This window comes from Macaca mulatta, chromosome 7 (assembly GCF_049350105.2).
Source record: "Macaca mulatta isolate MMU2019108-1 chromosome 7, T2T-MMU8v2.0, whole genome shotgun sequence".
NCBI lineage: Eukaryota > Metazoa > Chordata > Mammalia > Primates > Cercopithecidae > Macaca > Macaca mulatta.
Window position 1 is genome coordinate 56,358,339 of NC_133412.1, and position 25,094 is coordinate 56,383,432.

Below are 25,094 nucleotides of genomic sequence, written 5' to 3' on the forward strand. Positions count from 1 at the left end.
AAAGGTATGAGCAACACTTCTCTCCCCACAGAAAATTAGTGTAAACTGGTTCTGGTTTTAAAATAGCTACACAAAGACTAAATGAAAAGACAGCCACCGAAGGAAGTCAAGGGTTAAGCGGACTTATTGTGATTAGAACCTTCTGTTTATAGGGAGGTTGAGGCTGTTGGCAGCACCTTCTTGCTGTGAGTGGGTGCCTTTTCCTGGAGGGCCAGCACCCAGTGCAGTGTCAAATTTCTTGTTGCTCAGACACTGATCTTGTCCAGCAGCCATGGTCAATGAGAGGGTGGACCCTGGCCCTCTGCCCGTATCAGTTTAACAAGAACATCTTGCTTATCCCTGTGGCTGGTCCAAGGCACTGATTCAACTCTCTATGCCCTATGCTTACAGAATTTGGGGCACATGATTAAGAGAATGTCAAAACCTAATTTTCCAAATGAATTAAGCCTGATCTTTTCCTTAATGGGGGCCTTGAGAGGTAGTCCCTTTGAGGAGATGTCATCCACAATAGAATATGCTAAACCTCCAGTAACTTCCTGCTCACTCAGGGTTATAACCAGTAACAGGCTTTCCTGACCTGACCTGCCACACAGAAACAAGTGAAACTGCTCAGGCCATCCGCCTCTCCTCATTGTGACTGCTGTCTCACCCTCGTTGTTGTTGGTAATGGTCGTCTTTCAGTTTTTGTTTTGTATATATGTATTTATTTATATTTTGCAGACAGGGTCTTGCTCTGTTGCCCAGGCTGGAGTGCAGGGGCACAGTCACCACTCACTGCAACCTCAAACTCCTAGGCTCAAGCAGTCCTCTCATCTCAGTTTCCTGAGTAGCTGGGACTACAGGCCCGCACCACCAAACCTGGCTAATTTTTGTATTTTTTGTAGAGACAGGGTCTTGTTATGTTGCCAAGGCTGGTCTCCAACTCCTGGGCTCAAGCAATCCTCCCGCCTTGGCTTCCTAAAATACTGGGATTACAGGCGCGAGCCACCATGCTCGGCCATTTTTTAGTTTTTCATCCTCTCCTCTGTGACTAGCAGTCACTTCTTGCTACTTTCAGTATGCTGGCTTCTAGCAATTCATCTCACTCCTACATTGCCATTTCTTTTTGTAGCAGAATAGAAAACAGCCAAGCTCATTAGAACTGTAGGTTATATCGGGGGACATGTTCCACAATGGAACCTATCACGTTTTCCTTGAAGAAAAGAAGCTGAGGTTTGGGGATCTGCCCCTACTCTATCTTGACTCCTCAAAAACATTTTGGGCCCTACTCCTAATTCTTGCTGCTATTCTAGGAATGACAGGTGGCCATAAATGATTCTACAGGTGAGTTGATATTACTGTCATCATGATCATCATAAGCATGCCGAAGGTGATTAACATATTATTCCTGTCATTCTGGAAAATTATGCTCCTTCTGGAAGGCAGTACTCCAGAGGTTGGCAAAAGTCACCTAACATGATTGAATGACAATAATGGTGGGAGAATGGCCTGAGGAGGCTGACTGGCTTCTGTTTGCATTTTGAATCTCCAAGAGGAAGAAGAGCCCACAAGGGTGGCCCTCTTTCACCCGGATGAGAACAAGGATTCATTCTCTGACCTCAGCTCACATAAGCACACTTTAAGCTCATTGCCTTGCTCTCCTTTCTTTCACAGAAAACAAAAACACTTTATGAGCACCTACCCAGCAGCATGGGAACAAGAAAACAAAGGGCGTGTTTGAGCAAATATGATGTAAGATGTGTGTGGGGGGCAGAAGAACCTGGGAGCGTCTGCACTGTGCCTTTCTCTTAACCATCTCTTGGTGGATTGGTGTCTCCTTACTCCTACCTTGCCAGAGGAGCTGATGGGAACCATTTGCACACAGAGCCTCCCAAGCCTCCTTCAGCTCCTCTTCCAGGAAGCCCTCCGAGATTTCCCTAACACCCTCTCACCCCTATGGACCTTGGACACTCAGGTTTGAGTTTCGACGGTCACACATGGCTTGAGAGCTGGGGCCACTTCTGATTCAGCTCTGTCCTCTGGCCATGAGTACTCACTGTTGGAGCTCAGCACATATTGGTTGGACCTAAACCTTCTCAAGTTGTCGCTATGTGTGAGACACATAAATTGAGGAGGGCCCTCATTTCCCATGTGAACACTTCATGGATGAGGATCCGTTTCCTATTTATTTCTGTTGCCCTTTCTTCTCGCTCAGCCTTTAGCAGCCAGGCCACTGTTGTGTATGAAGTAGGTGCTCAATGAATGCTTTCTTGAAACAGGATAGCATCAAAGTTCACCAGTCTGTCTGCCTACTCGGGCACAACTCACTTTACTAGCTGTGTGGCCGAGTCACGGATCCTCTCTGGCCCTCGGTTTTCTGCCCATATCCTGTGGCTATTGCAAGAAGGTGATATATAAGAAGTGCTTAGTACGTAGTCAGCTCTCATCATTATTACTCACGAGCTTTCATGGACCTTTGGGGGCACAAGAAGAAAAAGATAACTTGGCAAGATTGAGAGGGTGACCGACAGAATGAAAAAACCCTAAACCCAAGTCTGGGGGTCCAGGTTCCGTGCCAACTACTTTCGCTGGGAGACTGGCTGGGGGCCGGGAGGCGGGGGAAGGTGGGCTCCTTGTTCCTTACACGGTCCTCATAATGGAGCTGGCAGACCTGAGCAGGAACACCTCTGGCATGGTGCCTGGGGGGTGGCTGCAATCTGTGAGCTCGCCCAGGAGAGAGCCAGAACCTCAGAGAACGTGTCACGGAGTCCCCCCGGGAGAGCCACAGCAGCCCCAGAGAGGCCCAGCTCCACCGGACCGCCCTGCAACAGAGATACAGCGTGAGTCACTGCTGGCAGCCTGGCTAGGCGAGGGGACAGCTGCCCTCTTTCCTGGCCATGACTCATCTGCTCCTGGGGTGGGACACCTGGCTGTAATTTACAGCCTGGCCTCGTAAGCCCACACCTTCAGATTCAAAGGAGAAAACCTTGTAGCAGGTGGCTGCCTTGGGGATGTGGTCTCCATTCCCCATGGCCAACTAATTAACAAATAGCTAAAATCTCCAGGACTCCTGGAGTCTCTTTGCAGAGACTTCTGGCTACCATTCACCAGCCTTCCTGTCACTTCTGGTAGTTCTCACCTCTCTGCTCGGTGGGCAAAGCAGAACTGACTCCCCAATGGCTGGAGAATGTTCTCCATGGAAGGTGTTGCCTAACTAGTTCCCCATATCCTAACAACCCCAGAACAACACCTCCTCCAAACCCCATAGTGCTAGTCACACAGGCCTGTGAACAGCCTGGTGCTCCCAATAGCAACAATATAGTCTGCAATGGCGATTCACGCTGGCTTCCCCATCACCCTGTGTGGCGGACTCCGCGTCCCCTGCTTCTCTTTAGTCTGCATGGACTGCCTCACCTCAAAGATCGGGCCTCTGGCAGCTCTCTCCTAATTCCCAATTCCCAGCCTGAGGACCCCCATAGAGGACTCACGGTAGAGGGTGTGCCTGGGGGTCTGGCTGCCCCAGGGTGCTCACCTTCCTCCTTCTTGCACCTGGCAGGCACAGGGCTCAGCATCCCTTCTGCTCCCTCAGCTAAAGCATGCTGAGTATGGGAGCCAGAGGCTGTGGGTGCCCTAGGTTCCGGGTGATGAGGCAGTGGGGTTGGGCATGAGTGGGGACCCGCCCCAGCCTGCCTTAGGGCTGCAGTCGAGGTGTGGCCCCAGATACCTCTGACCTACATGGCAAGGGACCCAGCTGCCCACCTGTGTGGCTCTTACATAAGAAGGGCGGGAGGCAGGACAAGGACCTGCCATTGCAGGCAAGAGACACAGTTTTTTGGCAGTCATCCTTGGCAGAGCCTTGGGAGACATGGCTCCTGCCACTGGGTCCCCCAGGGCTGGGTGAGAAGTGCGTCTTTTTGTTTGGTTTGGTTCTTTACTAAGCACATGTACTATGCTGAGTGCCTTGGGTTGGCTTCTCCCATTCTCTCCATGGTCCTGCAATGTAGGTTTTATTAATAGTCACATTTTCCAAAAGAGATGATAGAACACTAAACTTGCTCAGTGTTGCCCAGGCAGCAAAAGGCAGAGCCAGCATTGTGAACAGGGGTCTCCATGGCCAGCTCTGAAGCCAAGATGCTATGTACACAAGGTTTACCCAGTATGTGCATGTCATAAAACTCAGCTAACCACCCCAGCTCCCCCCATTCCCTCTGGAGAGCCCCTATTCCATGGTTACAAATATCCCTGCATCTTGCCCTGTGCCTTCCAATACCCCCTTCACCCTCTACCTCGTCCTTCACTACAGGGACTAGCCAGTCTGTGGCAGCAGCCAGCCCCCACCAGCACCTTCCTGCTTCCTGGAGTTTCCTGGGGGCTGTCCCTGGTGATCTGCCCACCTCTCAGCCCCCTTTCCCCCTTACAGAGCTCACATACTCCCTCATCTTTAATTATTACCTGCAAGCTACAACTCCCAAATTCCAAACTGCCTCTGGCATGAGTGGGGGTTAGGTGAGGTGAACAAATGGAGGCAGCCCTAGTCAGTGTTAGGGGGAAATTTTAAGCCCTAATTATTATTATTATTATTATTATTTGAGACAAAGTCTCACTCGGTTGCCTAGGCTGGAGTGCAGTGACCCAATCTCGGCTTCTTTCAGACTCCGTCTCCCAGTTTTAAATGATTCTCCTGCCTCAGCCTCCTGAGTAGCTGGGATTACAGGTGTGCACCACCACACTTGGCTAATTTTTGTATTTTTAGTAGAGATGGGATTTTGGCCATGTTGGCTAGGCTGGTCTGGAACTCCTGACCTCAAGAGATCTGCCCACCTCGGCCTCCCAAAGTTCTGGGATTACAGGCGTGAGTCACCACACCCAGCCTCAGCCCTAATTTTAAGGCCAAGGGGCAGGGCACAGAGGCAGCAATTGGGACAGGGGTTGTTCAAGGTCCTCCACCTGTCAGATGGCAAATGACTGTCATATTGCTACCCTAAACTGGTAGGTCAATGCCAGCACTCTAACTTCAAGAGAATTCTACCCTTCACCAAATTTCAATTCCATCTCAGCAATTCTTGCCTGTTGCCACTTCAAGACACCCTGACAGTTTGACTCAAGTACTGGTCCTGAGCCTCTGATGCATTAGGAACCCTTTTGAGAAGCTGCTGGGAGCCCTCCCATAGACCCCCATCAAGGCACTTTGTACCCCCAATGCTCTCTTGCTGTTTTATGTTCTCATGGGACTTTGGAAGCCCATGCTATACTAACAACCCCAATCCTACTGAATCCCAGGAAGGAATTCAGACCTCTCCTTTGTCCTGAAGAGTTAAAGATGAACTTGTTTCTCTTCTCCCCCTCCCTCTCTTCTGGTGAGGGCTGAGCCATGATGTTAATGAATGGAGTTGTCACTGATACTTGACGTTGGTAGAGAATGACAACAGAAATGTCCTCAAATGTCCTTCAAGGCTAGCTCTGGAATCACAGTGTCCAAATTGATGAGGTTTGAAAATCTCAACAGTAGCCGGGCTCAGTGGCTCATGCTTGTAATCCCAGCATTTTGGGAGGCCGAGGCGGGCAGATCACCTGAGGTCAAGAGTTTGAGACCAGCCTGGCCAACATGGTGAAACCCTGTCTTTACTGAAAATACAAAATTAGCTGGGCGTGGTGGTGCATGCCTGTAATCCCTGCTACTTGGGAGGCTGAGGCAGGAAAATTGCTTGAACCTGGGAGGCAGAGGTTCCAGTGAGCCGAGATTGTGCCATTGCACTCCAGCCTGGGCGAAAAGAGCGAAACTTGAAAGAAAGACAGAAAGAAAGAAATAAAGAAAAGAAAGAAAAAAAAGGAAGGAAACCTCAACAGTTATTACGCCAGCACATGGCTCATTCCAAGGTTAGAAAGGCTTGGGAAATGTGTTACCTACTCTTTTCGTCTCCTTACAAAACCCAGTAGCTGACCTGCTGTGGTAGAGCCGCCTATGACACTCTTCAGACCTCACCTCCTCTGGGAGGGACCTCAGCCCTCATGCTTCTTCCTGGAGCTGCCCTGGCTGATCTCCTCCCAAGGCACTTAGCATTTAGAAACTGGATATTGTTTTTTTAAAAAACATAATGGCCTGTCATGAAATAAAAATATTAATAAGCCCTTATTCCCAAAGTTGGAATTGATTTCTCCCTGCCCCAGTGACTGACAGTTCCCTGAGGATCCTCCCTCCTTCTATGAGTATTGATTTAGCACCTCTTCTGTGCCAGATGTTGCATGGGACGAAGGGGTAAAGTGACAAAAATGGAAATGGTCCCTGCTTCAAAGATTTAGAGATGATGGGATCGATTAACAAAAATGCATTCTTTGCAGGGTTGCTGGGCCCAGGCTTGGGGAGGGGGTATAATGATGTTAAAGGAAGAAAGCTAGCAAGGAGTAAAGGTCTGATTATTTCATGGGAGACAGTGTGGGAGGCTAGTGCGGAGGAGAGGAGTCAAGGCCAAGGTGATAGACGTGGGCTGTAGACCATCCCCAGTCTTGGTTTTCCAGCTCACATGGGTGGGGTTTTGGGTGAGCAGAGATCTGCTAGGGACGTATAATCTTTCAGAAAGGTTGAGGGCAGGGGTGGTTTAAGATAGATCCCCTTGAATCCACCAGAAAGAACATATTTGGAGCAGGTACCCTGGAGCCCTTGACTGACTGAAGCCCCCAGCCCAAGACCCCAGTGGAAGTGTGTTTGCTGAGAGGCCTCAGTCCCCAAGGCTCATCTCAGCTCCACCTTGGCTCCTGCCTGGGTGGGTGGGGCAGCCCAGCCAGCTCACTTCTTACCCAATTGGCAGTGCTCATAGTGTCCAACTCTGTCATGCCAAATCCCACAGCCTGCTGTATACAAATAAATGTGTCAGACATCAAGTTCCACTCCAGAGCCCTAAAGGAGTTGGTAAGCAGCCTGGCTGTACCCAAGACAAAGTTCTCTGGGCACCAGAACATCAGAACATCTGGCTTCTAGCCCAGGCTCTGTTTCAGTTTTGTGACCTTGGGCAAGTCCCTGGTTCTTTCCAGGACTCTGTTTCGTCAGATGTCACAGATAAAGGGCCTTGTTATTTTCTATCTGTGACTGGTCATCTAGGGCTCTAGGCTGGAATCCTGCTGCATCAGGTAGGGACAAGGCTGCAAAGTTGGGTATTGCCAGGCTCCCAGGCCCAAGGGGGCAGAAGAAAACCAGACAGGAATAATCACAGTACTAGCTAGTAACTAACACATACCCAGCACTGCGTGTCAGGCAATGTTTCATGCAGCTTACACATGCAATCTTTGTAACAGCCCAATGAGGTACTATCACCACCCTCGATTTACAGATGAGGAAACTGAGATACAGAAAAATTATGGAAATTGCCAAGGTCCTTTGGTTAGCAGAGTCAGAATATAAACTTGGGCAAGTGGGTTCCAGAGTTTATGCTCCTAATAAGCCAGCCATACCCAATAGTCTCAGGCCTATTGGGTGACTGGGGTGGAGCAGGATAGGGACAAAGAATGGAGAGGTATAGAGAGTGAGGCACGTCAGGGTCCTCTAAACCCCTGCATCCAACCATTCATCCATCAGACCCTTTTGGAAAATGTTTTATATAAACAATGTGCATATATTAAATCATAATCCAGGTGTTTTCATATGTTGTATTGATGACAGACACAGAGAATGGCCAGTTGGTGGTTTTGGTCACCACAAGAAGGGCAGTGTGATGCTCAAAGCTGACATAATTCCAGCCCAAAGCAAAGGCTACTAGAAAATTACCATCTCCCCATTGCTTGTCATTTTTATTTGAAGTACCACAAGTGTGACTTTAGGTACTCCTCTCCTAGGAGGGCCTTACTTAACCCATCTGTAAAATGGGGGAAGGGTGGATGGGACGGCCTATAAGTCCCAGCTCTCATGATAGGTGATTCTCTACCTTTCTTCCAGGGAGATGAGAAGAAGAAAGAACCCCGCCTATTCCTCAGACTCCAGAGGAACTTTATGGGGGTGGGGGTGAGGGTAGGGGTGAAGCTGGGGTGAGGCTTCCACCAGTGGGGACATTGTGCTCTGCAGTGGGCTAGTTCTGGCTCACAGACTTGCTCCCTGCCATGGAGGAGCCCAGGGTTTAAAGAGGAAGATAAAGAAACACATCCACAGCCTGTATAAGTAAGAGGCAGCTCTGAACATGGCAGGCAAAGGGGTCAGGCAGTGGGGACACAGAGCAGAAGGAGCCTGGCCTTTTAGGGGAATATTATTTCACTTTTTAAAATTTATTTATTTATTTTTTGAGACAGAGTCTCGCTCTGTCGCCCAGGCTGGAGTGCAGTGGCCGGATCTCAGCTCACTGCAAGCTCTGCCTCCCGGGTTCACGCCATTCTCCTGCCTCCGCCTCCCGAGTAGCTGGGACTACAGGCACCCGCCACCTCGCCCGGCTAGTTTTTTGTATTTTTTAGTAGAGACGGGGTTTCACCGTGTTAGCCAGGATGGTCTCGATCTCCTGACCTCGTGATCCGCCCATCTCGGCCTCCCAAAGTGCTGGGATTACAGGCTTGAGCCACCACGCCCGGCCCTATTTCACTTTTTAAAAAGTGAGAACTAACATTTGATGAGCACTTAGTATGTGCCAGGCACTGTTCCAATTGCTTTACACAAATTAATTCATTTGATTATCTCTATCAAGTGGGTGCTGAATTATAATCCCTATTTTATGGGGAAATGGAAGCATAGAGATATGAAGTAACTTGCTAAAGGTTATACAGTTAGTAATGGGGATGGTTGAGTTTCAAATCGAGGCAATCTAACTTCAGATTGCATCTCCTTTTTTTTTTTGAGATGGAGTATCGCTCTGTTGCCTAGGCTGGAGTGCAGTGGCGCGATCTCGGCTCACTGCAACCTCTGCCTCCCAGGTTTAAGCAATTCTCCTGCCTCAGCCTCCCAAATAGCTGGGATCACAGGTGCCCACCATCATGACTGGCTAATTTTTGTATTTTTAGTAGAGGTGGGGTTTCACCACGTTGGCCAGGCTGGTCTCTAACTCCTGACCTCAGGTGATCTGCCCATCTCGGCCTCCCAGAGTGCTGGGATTACAGGCATGAGCCACTGCACCGAGCAGCATCTTCTTAACCACTACCATATGCACTGCCTAAATTTAGGTGAAGCTCTATGAGGTCCTTGGCACCTCTCCATACAGCTCAGCAACACAGGATTTCCTAGGAAGCAATTGACTGGAATTGCTTAGCAGAGTGGCTAAGATACTTGGTTATTGTGCATGTATTTTTACTTGGTTATTGTGCATGGTGGTGTGTACCTGTGATCCCAGCTACTTGGGAGGCTGAGGAAGGAGAATCGCTTGAACCTGGGAGGGGAGGTTGCAGTGAGCCGAGATTGTGCCACTACATTCCAGCCTGGGTGACAGAGTAAGGCTTTGTCTCAAAAAAAAAAAAAAAAAAAAAAGTGAACTTGAAGACAAAATAGTAGAAATTATTCAATCCAAAAGGTAGAGAGAAAAAACTGTTTTTAACTTGAACAGCACAAAACATTGTTGAATGAAATTAAGGAAGACCTAAATAAATGGAAAGATGTCTCATGATCAAGAGACTTAATATTGTTAAGACGGTAATGCTCTCCAAATTTATCCACAGGTCAACACAATTCTTATCAAAATCCTAGCTGGCTTCTTTGCAGAAATTGACAAGCTAGTCCTAAAATTTGTATAAAAATTCAAGAGACCTGGCTGGGTGCCATGGCTGATGCCTGTAATCCCAGCACTTTGAGAAGCTAAGGCAGGTGGATCACGAGGTCAGGAGATCGAGACCATTCCTGGCTAACACGGTGAAACTCTGTCTCTACTAAAAATACAAAAAATTAGCCGGGCGTGGTGGCGGGGGCCTGTAGTCCCAGCTACTCAGAAGGTTGAGGCAGGAGAATGGCGTGAACCCGGAAGGTGGAGCATGCAGTGAGCTGAGATCACACCACTGCACTCCAGAATCTGGGTAACAGAGTGAGACTGTGTCTCAAAAAACAAAAGATTCAAGAGACCTAAAATAGTCAAAACATTCTTGAAAAAGAACAAAGTTGAAGGATTTGCACTTCCTGATTTGAAAACGTATTTAAAACTTACAGTAATTAAGACAATAAGGTACTGGCATAAGGACAGACATATAGGTGAATTAAATAGAATTAAGAATTCAGAAATCAATTCACATTTACAGTGAACAGATTTTCAAGAAGGCTACCAAGACAATCCAATAGGAAAAAATTGTCTTTTCAACAAATAATGCTGGGACACATGCCAAAAATAAATAAATAAAGTTCGATTCTTTCCTCATACCACAGACAAAATTACCTTAGATGTAGCAAAGATGTAAACGTAAATGCTAGAACTGTAAAAATATTAAAAGAAAATATTAATAAATCTTTGTGACCTTGTGTTAGGCGAGCTTTTTTAGATAAGGTGAAAAAGCACACAAACAAAACAAATAGACTTCATCAAAATTAAAACCTGATGTGCTTCAAAGGACATCACCAAGAAAGTGAAAAGTTAACCCACAGAATGGGAGAAAACATTTGCAAATCATACATGTGATAAGGAAATTATATCTAGAATATATAAAGAACTCATACAAATCAATAAGACAAATAATCCAATTAAAACTGAGCAAAGGATTTGAATAGACATTTCTCCAAAGAAGATATGCAAATGTACAACAAGCACATTAAAAGATGCCTGACATCATCAGCCACCACGAAATGCAAATCAAAATCACAGTTAGATAGCACTTCATACCTGGTAGGATGGCTATGAATAAGATAATAACAGTGTTGGCAAGAATGTGGAGAAATTAGAACCCTCCTATACTGCTGGTGGGAATGCAGATACTTTAGAATACCATCTGGCAGTTCCTCGAAAGGTTACGCATAGAGTTACCATATGATCCAGCAATTCCACTCCTTTGTATATACCCAAGAGAAATGAAAACAGATGTTCACACAAAAACTTGTACATAGCCCGGTGCGGTGGCTCACACCTGTAATCCCAGCACTTTGGGAGGCCGAGACGGGTGGATCACAAAGTCGGGAGATCGAGACCATCCTGACTAACACGGTGAAACCCCGTCTCTACTAAAAATACAAAAAATTAGCGGGGCGCGGTGGCGGGCGCCTGTAGTCCCAGCTACTGGGGAGGCTGAAGCAGGAGAATGGCGTGAACCCGGGAGGCGGAGCTTGCAGTAAGCTGAGATCACGCCACTGCACTCTACAGCCTGGGCCACAGAGTGAGACTCCACCTCAAAAAAACAAAACCCAAAAAACTTGTACATAAGTGTTCACAGCAGCACTTTTCATAATAGCCTAAACATTAAAACAACCCTGAAGGGGGCCTGCCCCTCCACACCTGTGAGTATTTCTCCTCAGGAGGGATAAGAGACTGAGAAAAGAAATAAGACACAGAGACAAAGAGAAAGAACAGTGGGCCCAGGGGACCCGTACACTCAGCATGCAAGGACCTGCACCAGCACCGGTCTCTGAGTTCCCTCAGTATTTATTGATTACTATTTTCACTATCTAGGCAAGGGGAGTGCGGCAGAATGGGGTGAACAGGGTGATAGTGGGGAGAAGATCAGCAGGAAAACATGTGAGTAACAGAATCTGCGTCATAGTCATAAATAAGTTTGAGGGAAGGTACTGTGCCCAGATGTGCACTTAGGCTAGATTTATGTTTCTCTTTACCCAAACATCTCAGTGTACCAAAGAGTAACAGAGCAGTATTGCTGCCAGCATATCTCTCCTCCAGCCACTCGGCGGTTTTCTCCTATCTCAGAATAGAAGGAACAGTCGACTTTACACGAGACATTCCGTTCCCAGGGATGTGCGGGAAACAGAGGCCTTCCTCTTATCTCAACTGCAAGAGGTCTTCCTCTTCTACTATCTCCTCAGCACAGACCCTTTACGTGTGTAGGGCTGGGGGATGGTTTGGTCTTTCCGTTCCCACGAGGCCATATCTCAGGCTGTCTCAATGGGGGGAAACCCTGGACAATACCCAGGCTTTCTTGGGCAGAGGTGCCTGCAGTTTTCCACAGAGCATCGTGTCCCTGGTTAATAAAGAATGGAGAATGGCGATGACTTTTGCCAAGCATACTGTCTGCAAACATATTGTTAACAAGTCACATCCTGCACAGCCTTAAATCCCTTAAACCTTGATTCAATACAGCACATGTTTCTGTGAGCACAGGGCAAAATGGAGTTTCTTATGTCTACCTTTTCTACATAGACACAGTAACAATCTGCTATCTCTTTCTTTTCCACCCACACAACCCAAATGTCCATCAATTGAGGAACGGGTAAACAAAATGTGGTATGTCCACATAATAGAATATTATTTGGTCATACAAAGAATGAAGTACTGATAAACGCTACGACATGGATGAATCTTGAAAACATTATGTTAAGAGAAAGAAGTCAGTCACAGTAGATCATATATTATATTAGTCCACTTAAATGAAATGTCTTAAAAGTGAATCTATAGAGACAAGCTGTAGTAGGTTTGTGGTTTCTTAGAGCTGGGGGGATTGAGGAGAAACAGGAAGTAACTACTAATGGGTATAGGGTTCCTTTTTTAAGATAATGAAAATATTCTAAAATTGGTTGTTAGGCTGGATGTGGTGGCTCACGCCTGTAATTACAGCACTTTGGGAAGCTGAAGTGGGAGAATCACTTGAGGGCAGGAGTTCAAGACCAGTCTGGGAAACATAGTGAAACCTTGTCTCTACAAATCATAAAAAAAATTAGCCAGACATGGATTGCAGGTGCCTGTGGTCACAGTTACTTGGGAGGCTGAGGCAGGAAGATCACTTGAGCCCAGGCAGTGAGCCAGGTTTATGCCACTGCACTCTAGCCTGGGTGACCCAGCGAGATCCTGTCTCAAAATAATAATCTAAAAAAGATAATATTTTAAAAGCAACCAAAGCAGAGGTGAGGTGGGATGGAGTGGGGAGGACACATTACATAAAAGGAAACTGATAGAAATGATAACTGACTTTTCATAAGAAACAATGAAGACCAAAAGATACTGTAACAGTATTTTAAAGTGTTAAAATAAGTAAATGATCAAACCAGAATTCTTTTCCAGTAAATATATCCTCAAAAAATAAGGTGAAAAAATGACATTTTTATTTAAATAGAAGATAGGAGGATTTGTCACCAGGAAACTGCTGAGGTTGCTTGAAATCTTACCTGCAAATTATTTAACACTTGTCCCAACAATAGGTAGAATCTCATTTCCCTCTCTTAGAATCTGGGCTGGCCTTATCACTGGCTTCTAACTAACACAATGTACGGGAAGTAACCTATATGACTTCTAAGGCTAAGTCATAAAAAGCAATGCAGTTGCCACCTGACTCTCTCAGGGCACATGCTTTTTGGATCCCTGACCTACCATATCAGAAGTCTGGCTACCTTGAACAAGTGATGTTGGAGTGATGTTGGAGTGATGCTACATGAACAAGCATGTGAAGAAACCACACAGAAATAGAGGCGCTGGACAATGAGAGCACATGGACATAGGGAGGGGAACAACATGCACTGGGGCCTATTAGGGGGTGGGGTGGGGGGTGAAACAACATCAGGAAAAATAGCTAATGCATGCTGGGCTTAATACCTAGGTTTTAAGTATTGGTTTGATAGGTACAGCAAACCACCACGGCACACATTTACCTATGTAACAAACCTGCACATCTGCGCATGTACCACAGAACCAAAAATTAAAATAAATTAAAAAAAAAAAATAGAGACACTGAAGGGCCCAGCTATTCCAAATCCTAGTTTAATGAGTCTTCCTATTTCAGGCACCAGATGTGATAAAGAAGACTTTGACCTGTCCCTAGCCTCAGCCACCAGCTGCCATGTCACAGACACTCAAAGAGCTTATGGAGAGGCCCATTGGTAAAGAACTAAGGTCTCTGGCTAACAGCTAGTGTGGTAAATTGAAAATGTCCCTCAAAAGTTATCCACATAGTGTTACCATGTGACCCAGCAAGTTGAAAGCTGTTAAAATTAACTTAAATGGCAAAAACTTGGAAGAGATTTGAAGATGTAATTAAATGAAGGATCTTGAGACCGAAAGATTACCTCGTATTATCCAGTTGGGCTCTAAATTCAATCACATGTATTCTTGCAAGTGGGAGCAGAGAGAGATTTGACATGCACAGAAGAGAAACAATGTGACCACAGAGGCAGAGATGGGAGTGATGCAACTACAAGACAAGAGTGGAATGCTGGAGCTCCAGGAGCTGGAAGAGGCAGGGAGCAGATTCTGCCGTAGAGCCTCTGGAGGAAAAGCAGTCCTCCTGACACCTTGACTTTAGCCCACTGAAACCAATTTTGAACTTCTGTCTTCCAGAACTGGGAAAGAATAAATATCTGTTGTCTTAAGCCACCAAGTTTGTGGTAATTGTTATAGTGCAGTGGGAAACTCACACATCCGGTGAGAAACAGGTTTGTCAACAACTTCATGAGTGAGATTGAAAGCAGGTCTTACTACTCCAGATGGCTGTTACCCTGGCTGACACCTGGACTGAAACATCATGAGAGACCTGAGCCAGAACCACTCAGTTAAGTTGCTCCTTTTTTTTTTTTTTTAAAAAGAAAAAAAAGAAATGTATTCAGGCTGAAGGGACTTGGCCCTGATGGAAACATGAATCTACAGAAAGGAATGGTGATCACTGTAAATGCTAAATATATTGGGAATAAAAGAAGAATCTCCACTCTTACTGTCTCTACTCAACATTACATTTGGAGATCCTAAAAGATGCAATAAGGCAAGATTTAAAAGGGAAAATGACTGGAAAGGAAGAAGTAAAACTTTTTATTAACAGATACCAAAATTTTGAACATAAAAGTCAGGGGAATCTACAAAAAAAGGTGTTGGAATTAATAAATAAATTTGGTATGGTTGCAGGATATATGGTCAATATTTAAAAATCAGTTATATTTATACTAACAGCAACTGACTAGAAAATTAAATTTAAAATACAGTTTTGGCTAGGCACGGTGGCACACACCTGTAATCCCAGCACTTTGGGAGGCCAAGGCAGGTGGATCACCTGAAGTCAGGAGTTTGAGACCAACCTGCAACATGGTGAAACCCCGTCTCTACTAAAATTACAAAAAATTAGCCTGGCATGTTGGTGGGCACCTGTAACTTCAGCTGCTTGGGAGGCTGAGGCATGAGAATTGCTTGAACCTAGGAGGCAGAGGTTGCAGTGAGCCAAGATCACACCATTGTACTACAACCTGGGCAACAAGAGTGAAACTCTGTCTCAAAAAATAAATAAATAAAAATAAATTTAAAAATAAAATAAATTAGTTCTCATAGCAACAAAAACATAAAATTTCTAGAAATGTTTAAGAAAAAAATGTGCAAGATATCTACACTGAAAGGTATAAAACATGGTTGAGACAAATCAAAGACCTAAATTAATGGAAATGCATACCATGTTCATGGATCAGATGATTCATCCAATTTGAAATATAGAGTCAATTTATTCCCAGTCAAATTTCAAACAGTCTTTTTTTAGTAAACTGACAAGATGATTCTACATTTTACATAGAAGTACAAAGGATCTAGTATATTAGGAATCTATTATTATGTAACAAATATCCCAAAATGTAGTGGCTTATAAAAAACAAACACTATCTCACAATTTCTATGGGTTAGGAATCTAGGTATAGGCTAGCTCTGGCTCAAAGTGTCTCCTAGGGTTACTGTCAAACTGTCAACCAGGGCTGCAGTCTTCATATGAAGGCTCAGTGGAGGAGAATAAGCTTCCAAAAGCAGACTCGTGATTGTTGGCAGGATTCAGTTCTTTGCAGGTTGTTGTCAATCCCTCCCTGAATGTTGGCCAGAGGTCTCCCTCAGGTCCTTACACATAAGTCTGTCTTAGAGTGAGCAAGAAAGAAAATGAAAGAGAGCAATCAAAATGAAAGCCACAGTATTTTTGTAGTCTAATCTCTGAAGTGAAATCCCATCACTTTTTGTAATTATACACTTTTAGTTCTTTTAAAATGTAAAATTAAATTGTTATTGACTACAGGGTTATTTTTATGGTCATAATAAAAATTACATAGAAATAAAAAAAAAAGAAATCCCACCACTTCTGCCATATTCTATGTTAGAAATGAATCACTAGATCCAGCCCATGTTCTAGGGTAGATGATTACACAAGAATTCAAAAGTCAAGAATATCAGAGGGCAAGAATCATTGAGCAATACCTTAGAGGCTGCATACTGCACCTAGCATAGATAAAACAATCTTGTAGGGGGAAACAATTCACAAAGTTAGAGGACCAACACTACCTGATTTCAAGATTTAGTATAAGACTGTAGTAGTGGGCCAGGTGCAGTGGCTCTGGCCTGTTCATCCCAGCACTTTGGAAGGCCGAGGTGGGAAGATCACTTCAGGCCAGGAGTTCAAGGCCAGCCTGGGCAATGTAGCAAGACCCCATCTCTTAAAAAAAAAAAACTTTTAAAAAGCTATAGAATGAAAACAGTATGGTATTATATAGAGAAATAATTGCTAAATGGAAGAAAATCCAGAAATAGGCTGACACAAATGTGGTAAATTTTAGATAAAGGAGCCAAGCAATTTAATGTGGGAAATAGTAGAACATATAGAAAAAAAAAAAATATATATATATATACACACACACACACGTATATATGACCTTGAAATAGCAAAGATTTCTTAGAGAGGGCACAATAGCACTAACCATAGAAGAAAAAAACTAGGTAAATTGGGCTTTATTAAATAAAAAAAAAATTTGCTCATCAAAAGACACACCATTGGCCGGGGGTGGTGGCTCACACCTGTAATCCCAGCACTTTGGGAGGTCGAGGTGGGTGGATCACTTGAGGTCAGGAGTTCAAGACCAGACTGGGCAACATGGTGAAACCCGGTCTGTACTAAAAATACAAAACTTAGCTGGGCATGGTGCCACACGCCTTTAGAACCAGCTGCTCAAAGGCTGAGGCACAAGAATTGCTTGAACCCAGGAGGCGGAGGCTGCAGTGAGCCAATATCACACCACTGCACTCTAGCCTGGGCAACAGAGCGAGACCCTGTCTCAGAAAAAAAAAAAAAAAAAAAGACACACAATTTAGAAAATGAAGATAAGCCACAAACTGGGAAAAAATATTTGTAATACATGTATCTGACAAAATATAACCAGAATATATAAAGAATGCCTACAAATCAATAATAAAAGGATTAAGGACCCAATTACAAAATGAGCTACAGATTTGAAAAGATAATTTACAAAAGAAGACATGGAAATAACCAATAAGCACATGAAAATATGCTCAATGTCACTGACCATCAGGGAAATGTAAGTTAAAACCACAGCAAGATGTCACTATCCACCCACCAGAATGAAACTAAAAAGAGTAACAATACCCAGTGTTGACAAAGATGTGGAAACTTCTGGCAGCTTCTTTAAGCACACACCTATCTTCTGACCCAGTAAGTCTATTCCTAGGGATTTAGCCAAGAAAATGAGAACATATGTCCACAAAAACACCTTATACAGGCCAGGCGCGGTGGCTCAAGCCTGTAATCCCAGCACTTTGGGAGGCCGAGACGGGTGGATCACGAGGTCAGGAGATTGAGACCATCCTGGCTAACACGGTGAAACCCCGTCTCTACTAAAAAATACAAAAAACTAGCCGGGTGAGGTGGTGGGCGCCTGTAGTCCCAGCTACTCGGGAGGCTGAGGCAGGAGAATGGCTTAAACCTGGGAGGCGGAGCTTGCAGTGAGCACCCCAGCCTGGGTGACAGAGCGAGACTCAGTCTCAAAGGAAAAAAAAAAAAACACCTTATACAAGAATTTCATAGCAGCTTTATTCACAAAATCTTCAAACTGGAAACAACTCAAATGCCCATCAATAGATTAATGGATAAAAAAATTGTAGTATAGCCATACAATGGAATTCTACTTAAACGTACAGATGAATGAACTACTGAGATACTTAGCAATACTGATCAATCTCACAAACATTTCGATGAGTGCAAGGAGTCAGACAAGTAATGTTCTGTGTGATCCCATGCATGCCATCCTCAAGAACAGCTGGAACGCTGGCTGTTCAGAACAGTGGTTACTTATGGGAAAAGGAGGGTGAAGACTGATTAATTGACTAATCTCCTGCCTTAGCCTCCTGAGTAGCTGGGACTATAGATGCACACACCTCCACACCCAGCTAACATCTAAATTCTTATTTTACAGCTGTTTGGGACCAGAGTTTGAGCTAGGCCCTAGATAGCTTTCACATGGTCACAACCTTTACAGTTTCCAAAGGACCTTCCCAGCCCTGTTCTAAAGTGTTCCTCACAGGCTCCCTTGCAAGAAGCCAGAATTGTCTGGGTAGGAGGCCAGAGCTGGGATCCAGGGGTCTCTTATAGGACCCAGTGTAAGATAGGATTTTTTTTCTACCACCACTGGCCCTAGATGAAACTGTGATTTTGCAGGGATGAAGAGGTAAGTAGTGAGTTCCCCTTCCCTGGAGGTAATCAAGTCAGAGTAGATTGATAATATGTGAATACTGTAATACTGTGGGTTGGACTTAGTGACCTAAAAAACCTGCTTGCCTGGTACTCTGCCATTCAGGGGCTTGCCTGGAGACAGTGAGTTAGCTTTGGGCCCAGATCCTGATTTCAGGTCAGTTTGAGCTCTGCTGCCCCTGGCTAAAATCTCTGCAGCTCCTGCAAGGACTAGAGCTGGCTTGGGCTGACTTGCATCCAGAAGTTATCCAGATCTGTACTCAGAAGTCTAGGACCAGTGTTCGTTTGCCCTAGAGACTCACGCTTTCCACGGATGTGCCTGACCCTTTGATCTTGGGCTCTTGACACCAGCACTTTGATTTCCTGTGGCTTTTACATGATAGTCCCAAATCTGCCCTGTTCCCACTGCCTTTTAGTTTCTTGAACACTACAAGCTCCATCCCACCTTGGGGGCTTTGCACATGCTGCACCCATTTCCTAGAAAGTTCTTCCCCTAACCAACTCCTACTCCTGTTTCAGGTCTCAGTTTAAATACTGCTTTACCAGGAGAGCCTGCACCAACCCTCAAGACCAAGTCAGATCTTCGTTATATTCCCTCTGTCTTTTTTTGTTTTTTTAATTATCAACATTTTAAAAAAATGTTTTTATTGTGGTAAAATACATATAACATAAAATTTTCCATTGAAATATTTTTAAGTGTATAATTCAGTGGCATTGATTATATTCCCTTTTTTTTTTTTTATTCCTTCATGGCACCTGTCACAATTACAGTTTAATTGAACAATTATTTGTTAATGTCTGTCTTCCCTGTGAGCATGCAAACTCCTTAAGGTACAGACTTGTTTTTGTTTTCTGTTATATTCTTCAGTGCTTAGCACAATGCCTGCTTATTCTACAATAAATAATTTTGAATAAATGAATGTATTCTTATCAAAAAGAGAGAAAAACAATAAAGAAACCAAAACATGAAACAACAACTATGTTTCAATATCACGGGAAGTGGGCAGTGGGAGTGGGAAGAATTTCAGCACTAGAAAGCCCAGATAGTCCATGTTTAAGGACACCTGTGTTCTTTCAGTGACATTCGCCTTGCGATTGCCCCTCCTAGGCTAGCACACGCCAGAGACGCAGAGCTCACTCCCTGTCATCCTGAGAAAACTCTGTCCATGGGAACAGCCTTGCTCACGCAGCTTGTAGCTGCCTCCTGCGACTGTTCCACATCCCTGGCTCTTAGGGGGCTCCTCTCTGCACCCAGTCTTTGGGTAGGCAGTGCCGGGAGAGTCAGCTAGGAGCCCAGAGTGAGTGTGGTCAGTTCAGAGCCTGACAGCCCTCCCTGGGCCAGATGGGACCCTTGGAGCTCCCAAGTCCTGGCCTCCTGCCTCCACCTCACCCCTAGTCCAGCCTGTACTCACTGCTGCTAGATTCACAAACCGCAAACCAGGCTCTCCCTGGGCTTCTGCTGCTTGCACCCCTCCCAGAGCTCCTGAGTGCCTCCTCCTTTGGGCCTGGCTGCCCTTAGTCTGGCCACGTCAACCTCTCTAGGCGCAGGAGTTAGCCGGTCCCCAACCTGACCAGTCTGATGGCCACTCGTAACATCTCCACAACCATGCCTTTGGTCAGCACAGTGCCCTGCTTGCCATCCGGGCATCCACAGCCTTTCAAACCCAGGATGGACTGTCCTCTTCTTAGGTTCCTTCCCAAGCCCTTCCTCCACAATGGGCTTCCTTAGGCTCAGGGAGACTAGTGTCTCCACTGGACAGAGGGCTTCCCAGGGTCGGGACCCATGCCCTGGGCAGGCTCAAGGGGTGTCTCTGATGGAGGACATGGTCTACAGCCACAGCCTCAAGGGCACAGAACACAAGCTGCCAGAGCAGGGCCAGTGTCAGCTCAGGCCCCATTGGTTTTGCCTCTCCTGGCCCCGGCCTGGCTGTTTCCTCCGGACACCTGCCCCAATCACTCGGATCCAGCCCTGCAACTGGTGTGGCAGGAAAGGGAACTCTCGTGGTCAGGGCAGGGTGCAAGCTCTCCTCTGGCTCTCAGCCTCCCCTTTCTTCCACATTCTGTCTTCCCCTCTGCAACACTGGGAATCGGGGGGAAGATAAGCCCCTCTCAGGCTATGGAGGAATGCAGACCCGCCTTTCCCCAGGAGCAGCTGCCATGGCCACAAGGTCAGGGCAAATGGGCAGGTCTGAGATAGAGCCCTTCTGATATGGTCTGGCTGTGTCCCCACCCAAATCTCGTCTTGAATTCCCATGTGTTGTGAGAGAGAACAGGTGGGAGGTAATTGCATCATGGGGGCAGGTCTTTCCCATGCTGTTCGCATTATAGTAAGTCACACGAGATCTGATGGTCATTATAAGGGGGAGTTTTTCTGCTCAAGCTCTCTTGTCTTGTCTGCTGCCATATGAGACGTGCCTTTCATCTTCTGCCATGATTGTGAGGCCGCCCCAGCCACATGGAACTGTAAGTCCGATAAACCTCTTTCTTTTGTAAACTTCCCTGTCTCCGGTATGTCTTTATCAGCAGCGGGAAAACAGACTAATACACCTTCCCTCCTGGAGTTGGCCTGGAGGAGCAGAGGAGCAGAAAGGGGCATCACAGTGGCGGCAAGAACAACGATCTCTCTGCCTTATTTATTTACCTATTTTTTGAGACAGGGTCTTGCTGTGTCACCCAAGTGGAGTGCAGTGGTGCCATCATAGCCTGACCTCCCGGGCTCAACTGATTCTCCCACGTCAGCCTTCTGAGTAGCTGGGACCACAGGTATGTGCCACCACATCTGGCTAATTTTTTTTTTCCTTTTTTTGAGACGGAGTTTCACTCTTGTTGCCCAGGCTGGAGTGCAATGGTGCAATCTCAGCTCACCACAACCTCTGCCACTGAGGTTCAAGCAGTTCTCCTGCCTCAGCCTCTCGAGTAGCTGGGATTACAGGCATGTGCCACCAGGCTTGGCTAATTTTTTTTTTTTTTTTGTATTTTTTTAGTAGAGATGGAGTTTCTCCATTTTGGTCAGGCTGGTCTCGAACTCCCGACCTCAGGTGATCTGCCCACCTTGGCCTCCCAAAGTGCTGGGATTACAGGCGTGAGCCACTGTGCTCGGCCTTTTTTGTATTTTTTTAAGCAAATTTTTGTATTTTTCGTACAGACGGGGTTTCGCCATGTTACCCAGGCTGGTCTTAAACTTCTGGGCTTAAACAATCCACCCGTTTTGCCCTACCAAAGTGCTGGAATTACAGGTGTGAGCCATTGTGCCCAGCCTATTTTTTATTTTTATTGTTTTTTTTGAGACAGAGTCTTGCTCTGTAGTCCAGGCTAGAGTGCAGTGGCCATAGCTCATTGCAGCCTCACACTCCTGAGCTCCAGTGATCCTCCCACCTCAGCCTCCTGAGTAGCTGGGACTACAGATGCACACCATCATGCCTGGCCAATTTTTAAATTTTTAGCAGAGACAAGGTCTTGCTTTGTTGCCCAGACTGGTCTTGAACTCCTGCACTCGAGCAATCTTCCTTCCTTGGCCTTCCAAAGTGCTAGAATTACAGGCATGAGCCACTGCACCTGGCTCTCTGACTTTAGAACAATGTTTAACAAGAATTAAGTTCTTTCCTCACAGCTGCTCTGCAAGAATGTCAGAGCAGGTTTGGCTTCCCTGTTTGACAGATGGGGAAACTGAGGCTCAGAGAAGGTGTCTTGCCAAGGGTCACAGAATGGGTTAGGAGCAGAGCTGGACTGGAACCCAAGGCATGTGCCCTCCAGCCTGCTGCTAAGAGCGTTCCAGGATATCGCTGTAAGGGTTACTATGCCTGTGATGGGTAACTCTTGTGCTTTGAAAACATTTTCATACACATCAGTTGGTGGAATCCACCCAATTTTTCCGCAGTGTCAATGAAGTTCAGGCATTTTATATTTATTTGCGCAGAGGATGCTATTGAGGCCCAGAGAGGTTAAACAATGTATCCAAAGTCACTCAGCAAGAAAGTAGTCGAACTGGCACTCCAACTCTTGGGTTTTTAGCCTTTCTCTTTCCCTACAGGGTCCCAAGACCCATTTACCCTTTCAGGAGGGAGTCCTCCTCTGCACAAGCCTAGGGTTCTGCCTCAAGTTTGCCTACCTTCCTTCAGTGATGTCTGCAAAACAAGCCCGGGCCTCTGTGAGCCTTGCAGGGCACACAGGACCCTCTGCCACCCCTATTCACCATAGGCCTGAGACATGGACGTCAAAGCCACTGGGCTCCTGAGCCCCACTTGGCCCCTCACTCATAGCGAGCAGAAGACCCTGAGATCCTGCAGACCTTGATTTTTGTTTTCAAGGGCTCCCCTGGCCCTGGCTGTCCTCATGCCTGTCTACCCCTGCTCTGGACACATTTGTTTCCTTTTTTTTTTTTTTTATGAGATGGAGTTTTGCTCTTGTGGCCCAGGCTGGAGTGCAGTGGCACGGTCTTGGCTCACTGCAATCTGCACCTCCCGGGTTCAAGCGATTCTTCTGCCTCAGCCTCCTGAGTAGCTGGGATTACAGGCATGTAACACCACCTGGCTAATTTTTGTATTTTTAGTAGAGACGGAGTTTCATCACATTGGGCAAGCTGGTCTCGAACTCCTGACCCCGGGCAATCCACCCGACTCAGCATCCCAAAGTGCTGAGATTACAGGCGTGAGCCATTGTGCCTGGTCTCTGGACACATTTCGATGTGCTCCTCTGAGCATCTCGCCTGGCCTTCCTGCTCTCTGAGCCCACAAGCCCCAGGAAGGAGTGGAAGTGCCAGGATACCAGGGCCCAGAGGAGATCCTGAATCTGCCCTAGGGTGAGGAAGTCAGTCCAACTTTCCTCCAGGGGCCCTTGACCCTCTGTGCGTCTGACCTATGCCCAGGGATGGGCTGGCCCTCATGCTCCTGGAGGCTTTGCAGGGAGGAGTCCTTGCTTCTGGGAGAACGGGAGTCCACTTTGGCTTAGCAGGGTCCTCTGGAGACCCAGGGCACGGCCCAGCTGCCAGCCCTCGGAGGGGCCTCTGCATCTCTGAGGTGTGTTAACATCTGTTCCCATTTCCCTCTATATTCCTTCCCCATAACCTCCCATCAGGACAGTGGCCATAGTCTTGGAAGCTCAGACACTGGCATTTCCCCCCCATTACTGCAGAGGGCTCGGGCCCTGGCATTTAGCTCCCGTCCTCCCCGGTTCTATGCGCCCACCATCTAGACTTCTCCCATCCCCATACTTCCTATCTTGCTTTGCTAGGTCGTTCTCTCTGCCGACTGCTCTTGTCTCCACTCTGACTGTCAAGGTCCATCTCAGGCGCCCCAGTTAGAAGCCTCCCTCTCTCTGCCCCTTAGCCTGTGCCCCTCCTGGACACAAATCACAGTGTGTGTGTTTGTGTGTGTGTGTGTGTGTGCGCGCGCGCGTGCCTGCCTTCTTCCTGCCTCCTGACCAGGGCATCCCAGGGCTGGGACTGAGTCCCATCCTCTCAGGATCCCCTACTCCCTGGATGGATAGGGCCTGGGCCAGGGTGGGCATTGGTGAATGCCTGACACATTGAATCTGCTTCCTCTGAATCACAGATCACTGGAATATACACAGTGGAAGGGCTTTAGGGAAACCTCAGCCACTGCACTCATATTCAGACAGGGAAGCTACAGCCCAGAGGGGCAAAGGGACTTGCCAAGGTCACACAGCAAACCGGAGCGAGAACCTCTGGCTCGCCGACAAAACTTGTCTGTCTTTGACACCTGCAGGCAAAAGGCCCCCTTGAGAAGACAGGGAAATGTTCTTCTTGACTAAAAAATTCCTCCTCCATCCAATTGAGATCCAACGGGTCTCCCACTGCAGCCCCAGCTCATACCCCTGGGATGTGCCTCATTCTTTGATGAGCCTTTCTTGGCTATGCTAAGTAACCCTCCAAATGACTGGTTCTTCTTCCATCTTACGGATTGCCCAGATCCTTCCCTTCATTTCCCAGGTGAAGAAACTGAGGCTCAGAGAGAGAAGCAACTTGCCCAAGTTCACACAGCAGAGTAAAGTCTAGAACTCGGCCCACAGGTGCAGTGTGCAGAAACCCAACCACCGACTTACCTGGTTTTCAATTTTTCTTGGGTGGTCCCCACAGTCATGTCCTGCCGGCTCTCCTGTGGGGTCTCTCTGCTGTCCAGCATGCTGGGGTCCCCGTGTGGGCAGCCGTATCCAGCTCCAGAATTGCGTGGCATCTGCCTCAGGCTTCCACTGAAGACAGCTCAGTCACCCACTGTGAGAGGCTGGCCTTGAGTGGGCAGCGGGGGCAGGCATGGGGCGGGGGGAGGCGGCAACTAGAGTGACCCAAAGAGGCTCATTTCCTCTCTATTTTTAGAAGTTAAAAAAAAAAAAAAAAAAAAAAGCTCCTCAGTGAAGTTTCTCAGAATTAAAACTTTCCTCTTCTTTGTGGTTTTGTTTCACTCAAGATGAGGAGAATTTCAATGAAGCCAGTGTTCTTTTTGATGCAAATCTGCTCCGCTTCTCCCAGGAGGTCTGGCCAATGGGCTCAGGGCTTCTGGGCCCCCAGAAAACCTCCTCACTGGCTTTAAAAGGCCATAGTGGTTCTCAGCACAAATCCAGACCCAGATCCT

The 25,094-nt window shown here is 46.6% G+C and overlaps 1 protein-coding gene across 7 annotated transcripts in view; it reads right to left on the reverse strand.

Moving 5' to 3' along the window:
- Positions 1–24,727, reverse strand: part of ACSBG1 (acyl-CoA synthetase bubblegum family member 1) — a 64,848-nt gene extending 40,121 nt beyond the window's left edge. For 5 of the 7 annotated variants that reach the window (XR_013395837.1, XM_077940057.1, XM_015142826.3 and 2 more), the window contains exon 1: positions 24,568–24,727. Coding sequence is in view for 4 of the 7 variants with exons in the window: in XM_077940057.1 (XP_077796183.1) it covers positions 24,568–24,698 (131 nt within the window). In the remaining 3 variants the exon portion in view is untranslated. Of the gene's footprint in view, positions 1–2,623; positions 2,760–3,511; positions 3,573–24,567 lie in introns of those variants that run through there. The other 2 variants (XM_077940060.1, XM_077940056.1) reach the window with 2 other exon arrangements.
- Between the last annotated feature and the right edge of the window lie 367 nt (positions 24,728–25,094).